The 11409-nt window shown below is 34.2% G+C and overlaps 1 protein-coding gene across 1 annotated transcript in view; it reads right to left on the bottom strand.

Annotated features, from left to right (window-relative positions):
- Positions 1–4258: 4258 nt before the first annotated feature.
- Positions 4259–11409, bottom strand: part of LOC127837491 (uncharacterized) — a 42086-nt gene continuing 34935 nt past the window's right edge. Inside the window, exons 11-15 of the mRNA XM_052364663.1 lie at positions 10995–11140; positions 9205–9295; positions 7409–7541; positions 6966–6992; positions 4259–5813 (exon numbers count right to left, since the gene is read on the bottom strand). Coding sequence (XP_052220623.1) covers positions 4517–5813; positions 6966–6992; positions 7409–7541; positions 9205–9295; positions 10995–11140 — 1694 coding nt within the window. The 3' untranslated portion in view covers positions 4259–4516. The remainder of the gene's footprint in view (positions 5814–6965; positions 6993–7408; positions 7542–9204; positions 9296–10994; positions 11141–11409) is intronic.

Genomic DNA, 11409 nt, shown 5'->3' with positions numbered 1-11409 from the left:
GGATTATGCATCATCCATGGATATAAGACACATTTGGGTATTGGTGTATGTATCATCCATGGATATAAGACACAATTGGGGATTGTTATATGTATCATCCATGCATATAAGACACAATTGGGGATTGGTATATGTATCATCCATGCATATAAGACACAATTGGGGATTGGTATATGTATCATCCATGCATATAAGACACAATTGGGGATTGGTATATGTATCATCCATGGATATAAGACACAATTGGGATTGGTATATGTATCATCCATGGATATAAGACACAATTGGGGATTGGTATATGTATCATTCATGTATAGAAGACACAATTGGGGATTGGTATATGTACATTGTATCATCTAGACACAATTGGGGATTTGTATATTACCAACTATGTACAGAAGACACAATTGTGGATTTGTATATGTATCATTCATGTATAGAAGACACAATTGGGGAGTGGTATATGTATTATCTACCGGGGTATGCATATAAGACAGGATTGGAGATTGGTATATGTATCATCCATGGATATAAGACACAATTGGGGATTGGTGTATGTATCATCCATGTATAGAAGACACTATTGGGGAGTGGTAAATGTGCATGTATGGTCCATGAATGGAAAACACAATTGGGGAGTGGTATATGTTTGTGTATCATCCATGTATAGAAGACACAACAAAGGAGTGGTATATGTGTGTGTATCATCCATGTATAGAAGACACAATTGGGGAGTGGTATATGTGTGTGTATCATCCATATATTGAATACACTATTGGGGAGTGGTATATGTAAGTGTATCATCAGTGTATAGAAGATGTGTATCGTCCATGTATAGAAAACACAATTGGCGATTGGTATATGTGCATGCATCATCCATATATAGAAGACACTATTGGGGTTTTGTAGGTATATGTGCATGTATCATCCATATAAAGCGGACACTATTTGGGTTTGGTGTCTGTGCGTGTATCATCCATGTATAGAAAACACAATTGGGGATTGGGTTATGTGCATGTATGGAAAACACAATTCGGGATTGGTGTATGTGTGTGTCATGTTCATTTGTGTTAATTCATTATTTTGCATTACAATTTTGAAATAATCTGTAGCAAATTTTAAGACAGATGAGTTTTGAGTACCCGGTAGTGTTATACCTGCATGTGTAACAATTAGGAGACTTTGAGTTGTGTGTTATACATGTACCTGCAAGTGTTCCAATGAGAAGACTTTTAGTAGTGTGTTATACCTGCAACTGAAATAATGAGGATACTTTGAATATTGTGTAACACCTTCATTTTTAACAATAAGGAAACTTGAGTAGTGTGTTATACCTGGAACTGTAACATCCGGGAGACTATGTTTTGAATATTTTGTTATACCTGCATGTGTTACAATAAGGAGACTTTGAGTAGTGTGTTTTATCTGCAAGTGTGACAATGGGGGAGACTTTGGGTTGTTTGTTATGTCTACAAGTGTAACTATGAGGAGACTTTTAGTAGTGTGTTAAACCTGCAAGTGAATCAGGAAACTTTGAGTAGTATGTTATACATGAAAGTGAAACAATGAAGAGACTTTGAGTAGTTTGTTATACCTGCAAGAGTTACAATGAGGAGAGTTTGATAGTGTATCAGGAGACATTGAGTTGTGTCTTATACCTGCATGTTTAACAATGAGGAGACCGAGTTTTGTGTTATGCCTGCAAGTGTAACAATGAGGAGACTTTGAGTTGTGGGTTATACATGCAATTGTAACAATGAGGAGACGTTGAGTTGTGTGTTATACCTGCGTGTGTATTAATGAGGAGGCTTTGAATTGCATGTTATACCTGCAAGCGTTACAACAAGGAGACTTTGAGTAGTGTTATACCTGCAAGCGTTACAACAAGCTTTGAGTAGTGTTATACCTGCAAGCGTTACTACAAGGAGACTTCGAATAGTGTTATACCTGCAAGCGTTACAACAAGGAGACTTTGAGTAGTGTTATACCTGCAACTGTAACAATGAGGAGATTGTTTGCAGTGAGTAATAACTGTATCATGATTCAAAACAATCAAAAGATAAATTTGGACATGATTAATCTTGAACAGACAGTAACTTTATGATGTAATTTTAAAATGACTTACCAGACATTTTCACCATCTTGACACATTGTGTCACTTGTGAAACCAATTTCAAAAAGTTCATTGTAACTCTTAAAGATTAATGCTGACTTAGAGGCATCATACAGCTTGCGTAGACTGTGACTTCATCAGATAATTATCCCCACGCTTTTTGAAAAGCATGGGGATATTGTGGTTATCTCTGCCGTCTGTCCGGTTGTCCGTCCGTCATGGCCACTATCTCCTCCTACACTATAAGCACTAGAACCTTAAAACTTACACACATGGTAGCTATGAGCATATGTGCGACCCTGCACTATTTGGAATTTTGATCTGACCCCTGGGTCAAAAGTTATGGGGGTTGCGGTGGGGCCGGGTCAGAGATTTTCCCTCATTTTTTAAGGTTATTTTACATTAACTTCTTCATTTCTACACCGATTTACTTTAAATTGATACGAAACCTCTCTTATGACAATACGGTCAATCTCAACTATGCATGGCCCCATTACCAACCCTGGTGTGCCCCGCCCACATAGACCACACCCACCCAAAATTGCCTTTTACTATAATTTCTTCCTTTCTACACTGATTCACTTCTAATTGATACTGAACTTCTATAATGACAATACGGTCAATCTCAATTATGCATGGCCCCATTACCAACCCTGGGGTGCCCCTGGGTCAAACATGCGGCGTGGGGATACGCGTCGGCCTCTGCCGTGCCATTTCTAGTTTTATATTAATTTTCAACATAAAAAAATGCTAAATAATAATTTACAACAGGCTTCTAGTCTTGTTTATCATGTATTTTCAAGATTTGCTTACATATTTAGCTTCATTTTCAGGTAGATAAATTTGGAAATGTAAATATTATACTTTGTGTTTAGAGGTTGTATATGACGAAAAAGTAAAATATATTAGTATTCTGGAATCAGAGTTGTATGGTTACCTTAAGTCTTAAGTAACACCATAATGTTAAATATTGAAAAGTAAAACCCAATATTATTATAGACACCAGTTGTTGGAAATGTATATGTGTACATTCAGCAATTTAAATTGCATGATGTTGATATGGTACTCAAATAAAAATATACTTAGATACAGATGTACTTCCTTGTTGCTATAAGACACTTCCACAAATACCTAGTGATCGATCACTGATGAGTTTGTATTCATGTAGTTCTGATATTTTATTGTTTGTATTTATGCTTGTTAATTTCAAATAAATGGTCCTGTGGTCCGGGCTGCAAGCTGTCAGATTGTTTGTACTTACCTGAAAGGGGTACTATGTTACATACACAAGTACCAACAATTTTTTTTTCTGTGTGTGTGTGTGTTTAGTCTGAAAATTGTTCACTGATTTTTGCCTCTTTTAAAGCTGGTCATGAAATCTTTTAAATGGATGAATGTTAACACCGAATGAACCAGTTCCAGTATAATAACAAGATTAACAAGATGTGTTTGTGAATTACTATGCCCCTCCATATATTTGACCTTTGACATTGAAGGATGACCTTGACCTTTCAACACTCAAAATGTGCAGCACCATGATATACACATGCATGACAAATATGAAGTTGCTATCTTCAATATTGCTACAGTTATGGCAAATGTTAAAGTTTGACGCAACAAACAAACCAAGAAACATACATGGTAAAAACAAAGTATAGACTGGGGGACATACAAATTTACACAGACAAAAAGAAAAGACAAGTTTATTAAACTAGGACTCGAACCAATAAAATTTGGATTAAAAGGCTTCACCCTTACCACCACTTTCCAGACATACTATGTTATGCTTTATTCCTTATATAAGCAATCACTTGGTATAAAACAATAAAATGAAAACTACAGAAACACTGAACAGAATTCATTTGTTTAGTATTTGTTATAATGATGTTATAATGATGTTATAATGATTAATAAATGAATGTCTATTTTTGGCATGTGATGTGCCTCAGTTATTTGTGACATTTACCTCCCTGATGTACAGGGTTAATTTTATTTCTTGAAGCTGTGACAAAAACTATAATTTCAACAATCTTTGAACTATTCTGTTTCACATTAATTTGTAATTCAGTTTGCAAAAACATACCTTATAGACTAATATTTCATTTCATTATTTAATATCTAAAAAGAAATAAATAGCACAAACAACAGTAGCATATAGCCCTTTATTCATGAACTATTACAAAAATCATGGTATGCCAAGTGAGACACTGCAACTATAGTCTGCATTACATGAGAAGTAATTTAGTAAAATAAATATCACAGCTCCATGACCTCATATTTTTTATAGTTCTGTTCAAGCAAACAATTTATAAATTTCGGTAGATTTATTAGATGTCAGTTACAAAAGTAACATAATACTAGTACTTCTGCAATAATATTAAAAGTATTTTTACAAGACAATCCTTATGAAGATTTTAACATCAGTTTTTTCATGAATGGCGTCATGTCATCTCCTAAGCGTTTAACAAGCCCAGCGTATTTTCCTTGTGAAGATTTTGGTGTTCTGTTTGACTGGGTTTGTTTTGAATGTTTAAATGGACAGCTGTGTGAAGGCTTCAGATGGGACCGGTCCTTCAATTCTGAAGACTGAGAGGTAGATTCATTGGCAGTATGTCTGCGGTTTAGGGTTGTTGGAGTCTTTGAATACAAATTCGGATTATGGAAAAAATGTTTCTTCATGTTTCTGAGTTCCTTGATCCTTTTTTTTTCTTCAATCTCTAAAAGAATGTTTAAGTTTCCATTTCCATTAACATCCTCAGGGTATTGCTTGGCTCTGCTTTTCTTATTTGGACTAGTAGCTCCATTTTCATTTATTCTTAAATTCTTACCACTTGGGGACCTCTGTGATTCCTCAATCTTTTCATTGTCCCTTGATTTTTCACCCTCTGTATGTATTTGTTTCTCATCTGTCCCACTTGTTCTATTGTTAGTGATGTCTCCATTCTCTTCCACCAGAGCCTCCCAGAAGCGAGCCTCTGAGATATTTTCTAGCAAGGAAATATGCCCTATGCTGCCCACTTTTACAGTTCTTGCCTTACTGTGATCCATGTATGGGATTGGTGCTATGTCTTCGACCATGCTTCTGTCACCAGGGGCTGATATTGACCTGGGCTTGTCATCTACTGCATGGAATCCTTGTATAGTGTCTGGATTACTTAACATCTTTTCATGTCTATGAACATATGCTGATGTTGCTCTTGGTTTTTTGTCTCTTAAATCATTAGCACTTTCATTAATTAACAACAGAAGTTTTAGTTTTTCACTTACTGAAGAATCGATGGTTTCACATGACTCAGTCATTGTTTGAATACCTGAATCAGGACTTACTTCACCCTTTTCTGTCATATGTTTTTCTTTTGTACTTTCATTCTCCTCAACTTCACATTCTTCTTGATTTTCTTTAGGCATTATTACTTCAGTTACCTCCCCTATCGTTACATGTTCAGGATGACTTCCCTTGGATATACTAGACTGGTAGTCTTTCATAGAAACAACTGCCGGTGCAGTGACTGGTCGCCTGTCTACTTCCCGTCCTTTAGTTTTTCTATATAAAATGTTACCATGTACATTTCGTATTTGAGCATTGGACATTTTGGTCATTTTCTTTAAAAGCTGCCCTTTCGGAGAATCAGCTAAAAATGGAGACAGTAAAATGTAGTGTGACCCCTTCTTAGAACGAATGTCATACCAGCCTCTAAACCTGCAAGCAAAAAAATAAGAATAATAACACCATAGATTGTTGAAATAGTTCTAAATAGGGAGTAATTAAGAACTTGAGATTATGTTCAATTATGTTCCAAGCTTATATTTATTCAGTCAATAAAAATCAATGTCCTTATTTTGTGTATGAGTATTCAGGTTTACATGTACTGAAAAAGAATACATGTTTAACACAGACACATGCCCGCAAGACAGCCCATTTCTAAGACAAGGTCAGTGTCAAAGTACACATTGGTTTGTATGGATGGAAAAAATGGTCATAAGAAACAACTGTTTCCATTCTGGGAAAATGGGGCTTAATGCTGGGGCTTAAAGTGGTGTCCCACATTAGCATATGCAGTCTGCACAGGCTTATCAGGGACAACACTTTGCGCTTACACTGGATATTCTTGTAGAAGAAATGTCCTTTAAAAGAAAAATTCCATGAAAAGTGAAAGTGTGATCACTAATAAGCCTGCGGGGACTGAACAGGTTAATCTAGGTACAGACTTTATGCATGCGCATTAAGCCTAGTTTTCCCAAAACAAGTCTCAAATGTGTACTTTTATGAGGAAATTCAATCAGGTACAGAGAGAAACAGAAATGACACAAACCAATGTCAGATAGAAGAAATATCCTACTAACAGTAGTATTAAAGTAGAAGATGTATTAAAATCACGATACAAACACGTCAAATATTAAAACAAGATTAAAACAAGAATTGACACCATTAAGACAGAAGGCAATCAAATGTGAACATTCAAATTTGTATAAAGATTATGATTTATTATTTAGCACATATGAACAAGAAATATATACACAATGTGAGCCGCTGCAGACCATCAACATCATGCAAGTTGAACAGGTGTGACAATATAAAAGCAGTTTGCCAAGGTATTTGATAGACAATGTGCAAACTATTCTGTTTAAATAACAAAGTCTATGTACAAATACATTGAAATCATCTGGGTATATTAACTAATCTAACAAAGAAACTCTTGCAGAGAAAAACAATATGAAAATTACTGTCCTGTTTAAAATGAAATAAACTGGTAAAATTTAAACAAATAGACTATTTAAATCATAAAGCAAGAAATGGAATTCTGATCAACCATGAGTTCAAACCAACAGTGCAACTCTTTAAAATACTTACAAACTCTGTAGCCTTAGCTGACTTTCTCTATTAGTAATGTCAGAGTGTTAGACAGTTGTATAGTATATTTCAATACAAATTACAAACCAGCTCACTTGCAAATATACCTAACTGAATAAATTGCTATAAGTAAGCTGGGAAATGCATTAATTTTAAAATCATTATCATTTGATTATTTTACAAACACATAGAATATCATTATTATGATGCTTCCTTTTTCACATCGTTGTTCTTATTTACATTTTTATGAGGTATTTTATTAATAAAAACCTACAGGTTAATATTTCTTTAGTTATGTAAATAAAAACTCTGAACAAAAACATACAAATAGTTTTGATTAAAAATGCTTTCAATGTTTTTCTCAATATGTATACAAGTTATTAAAATAAAACAATTACTTTAAAAAAAACTATTACTTGGAATATATCAAGATGTATAATCACCTGGCATCACATTTCTTGGCATGAGATGGAGGTATTCTGGGTACAGGGTATGCAAGGTCATTCACATTGTCCCGTGGATCCTTGCGATGACGTCGGTGATACTGGGTAGCTGGGGTATTGCGCCAGGCATGGACTGAAATATCACACCTGATAGAGTTATACATGTATACAGGGGGTAGACTGTACATTCATGTGAAATAACATGTATAATATATGTTCATGTAGGTGATAATTTAGTTTATGTATTTCTTTTGACCTTGCGGTGAAGGAATGTAGTACATATTACATCTTGTATAGGTTATCACAAAAGATAGAATGTAAAATCATGTGAAATATCAAACCTGATATGTGTTACTACAGTAGATAGAATGCAAGTACATGTAAAATATCAAGCCTAATAAAGGTTACTACAGTAGATAGGATATTGGTACATGTGAAATATCAAATCTGATATGTGTTACTACAGAAGATAGAATGTAAGTACCTGTGAAATATCACTCCTAATAAAGGTTGCTCCAGTAGATAAAATGTAGGTACATACGCAATATCACACCAAATAAAGGCTACTACAGTAGATAGAATGTAAGTTCATGTGAAATATCACACCTTACAAAGGAAGGCATAAATTCCCTGCATCCTTACGGCAATGTTTGTCAGCAAACCAGAACCTTTTTTGTTGCAGATTTGCCTGTGCAGTCCGCAACATATAATCAGGGATTACACTCTTTGACTAGATTGAATTTTGCTTAGTTAAGACATCCTTAAAACAAAAAATACTATAAAAATTGGACTGCACAGGCTAATATCCAACAACATCTTATGCACATACATTCAACCCTATTTTTCCAGAACAGGCTCGAATAATTATACAATAATAAAGAAACTAAAGGTAATGCAATATTTTCTGCCTAGCATTGAGAAAAAAATTGTCAGGGTGAGCAAGAATAAGTGCAATTTAATTATAATAAATTATTATTAAATTATTAATTCATTATTAGATATTAATTAATTATCAATCAAAACTTGAACCTGAAGAAAATGTGTGGCTTTCAGTGTAAGATAGGGTGTTCAATTCAAGTGTGGTAAGATAACATAGATATTGTAAGTAGTGACTGTAGCATTGGTGGAAATATATCAATAATTGGCACCACTCATTAAATGAAATACCATCATACACAAAAATCAACAATATCCTCTCCAAACATATCAGTATTGAGTACACAGGCCTGAGAAAATGCTCAGCTGTGCAATGAAAACAGTATCCAAATATCTAACCTATTATATATTATTCCAGTTTTAAAGATTGACACTTATTTCATTGAATTGGTGTAAAAGTAAACACTTTCACAAAAATTAACATTTGTATCATAAACAGGAAACTACAAAACACATATTATCATATATCTTAAGTACTGGCTGTTAATAGAATTTATATTATAATATACAATAAAAATAAATACACTGATTTCAAAATTACATGAGAACATGTTACTAACATATAAACCTTCAAGTCTAGAGTAATATTATCTGCAATAGTCATAGTAATTATAAATAATTTTTGTTAAGATTGAAAGATAAGGAAGCGCCAGACCCTTGAAAAATATTGAGTCAATATTTTGGTACCAGTACTTGGTATCTTTATAGACGATTTTCTGTCCCTGAGTAAGGATCTAACGTGATGATGGGGCCTAAATAGGCCTTCATCAGACAATGATAATGCAACCTTATCAGGTGAAGTTTCCATTAAACAATATGGCAAGAAACCATTTTGAGGATTTTGAAACCGAAAATCTTACATTTCCTTTCTACCTCCATATCCCTCTTCTCCTTGTATTTTGGAATGAATGACTCCATGTCAGAATCACGCGTGATCTCGTGTCGACCAACCTGTACAAATTGGTTAAGGCAAATTGTACGGTAATAAAATTAATAGTTCACACACTGTCTCTTAGCAACAAGTCGTTCAACCAAAATCATTCAACAAATAAACACCATTGCACATGCACTAAATGAATAGAAACTTGTTTCTCAGTCTGATTTCAACTGATTATATACGACAATGCATGACGACAGACTGACAAATTTATCTTATCTATAACCTATAAACAAGTTTTAATATCTTACCCTGTACATGAGAAATTGAAAATATAAAAGTGTTGCAATAGAAGTGCTTTAGACTGTACAGTAAAACTTACTTATCTTATTATTGTCTTTCAAATGATAAATTGCAAAATCTCTACAATAGCCACAACACTACAAATAACCATTTGACACTACAAATATCCAGTTGACACTACAAATATCCAGTATACACTACAAATATCCAGTTGACACTACAAATATCCAGTTGCCACTACAAATAGCTAGTTGACACTACAAATATCCAGTTGACACTACAAATAGCCAGTTGACACCAAATATCCAGTTGATACTACAAATATCCAGTTGACACAAGAAATATCAAGTTGACACTATATACAAATCCAGTGACACTACAAATATCCAGTTGACACTACAAATATCAAGTTTACACTACAAATATCCAGTTGACACTACAAATATCCAGTTGACACTACAAATATCAAGTTGACACTACAAATATCATGTTGACACTACAAATATCCAGTTGACACTACAAATATCAAGTTGACACTACAAATATCCAGTTGACACTACAAATATCCAGGTGACACTACAAATATCCAGTTGACACACTACAAATATCAAGTTGACACTACAAATATCCAGTTGACACTCTAATCTAGTGTGGGAATAGTAATTTTTCAGCTATTTTATTAGTAAATGCATTATTATCCCAAATATATATTTAATACTATATAACAGAAATTCCGTGTTTTCACACTGACTCTCAAATACAAACTGAAGTCAAAACAGCAAAAACTTATGACAATTTCACATTATATGGTTGTAGATACTCTGGTTTCATATTACACCATAATCCTGTCATGCAAGGTTACAGTGTGCCTTAAGTTAAGGAACTCAATGATCTGTTTTGAATTGAACGTCATTAAATCATTTGAAATGACATTGAGATTTGATTAAAGAAATTAAAGTCAACTGTGTCCTTGTATATGTTTTGACAACTTAGTAGATAAGACCATATTTCCTATACAAGTATTATATTGGTATTTCTAAAGCACTGGTTAATTAACTGACCTTTAATTCTAGTAGCTGGATATATTTATACTAGTTATCACCATAAATGCGCAAAATAAAGTTTCTTTCTAAGTTACGCATAAATTCATTTTTTTGTTGAAAAACGTTTATTAACAATTCAAAATAAAATGTAGGTATAACATATAATTGCTAAAATGAATGAGTACTGCACCATGAACAATATTAACATAACTGACCACACTTTTGACTGATGTGATATACCTCTGCATTTACTACACAGTTCATTAAAATAACTTGTTAATTTTGTTATATACCTTAGTTACGGTGCTACTTAGTAGCTTATACAAAATATTGAGCAATCTGTCTACTGATGTGATTGACCTGTGTTGATGAGCTACTACACAATTCAGTAAAACTACTGGCACACGTTTCTCCTGACATGACTGACCTCTGTTTCTATATCAAACAGCAGACATTCAAGGTGCCTCCGAGCCTCATCCAGCTCCTCAGGGGAGACAACTGCAGCTGTCTGACATCGCTTGGTCTCCAGTATCTCAGGTCGGTCAGAGAAATCCACCGGCTGGACATCCCCACCTAGATCACATACAAGCTCTCAGTACTTGCATGACTTTAGCTGTGAATACCTAGATCACATACAAGCTCTCAGTACTTGCATGACTTTTGCTGTGAATACCTAGATCACATACAAGCTCTCAGTACTTGCATGACTTTTGCTGTGAATACCTAGATCACATACAAGCTCTCAGTACTTGCATGACTTTTGCTGTGAATACCTAGATCACATACAAGCTCTCAGTACTTGCATGACTTTTGCTGTGAATACCTAGATCACATACAAGCTC

Source organism: Dreissena polymorpha, chromosome 1 (assembly GCF_020536995.1).
Source record: "Dreissena polymorpha isolate Duluth1 chromosome 1, UMN_Dpol_1.0, whole genome shotgun sequence".
NCBI classification, from domain to species: domain Eukaryota; kingdom Metazoa; phylum Mollusca; class Bivalvia; order Myida; family Dreissenidae; genus Dreissena; species Dreissena polymorpha.
This window is presented reverse-complemented; position numbering and strand designations above follow the sequence as displayed.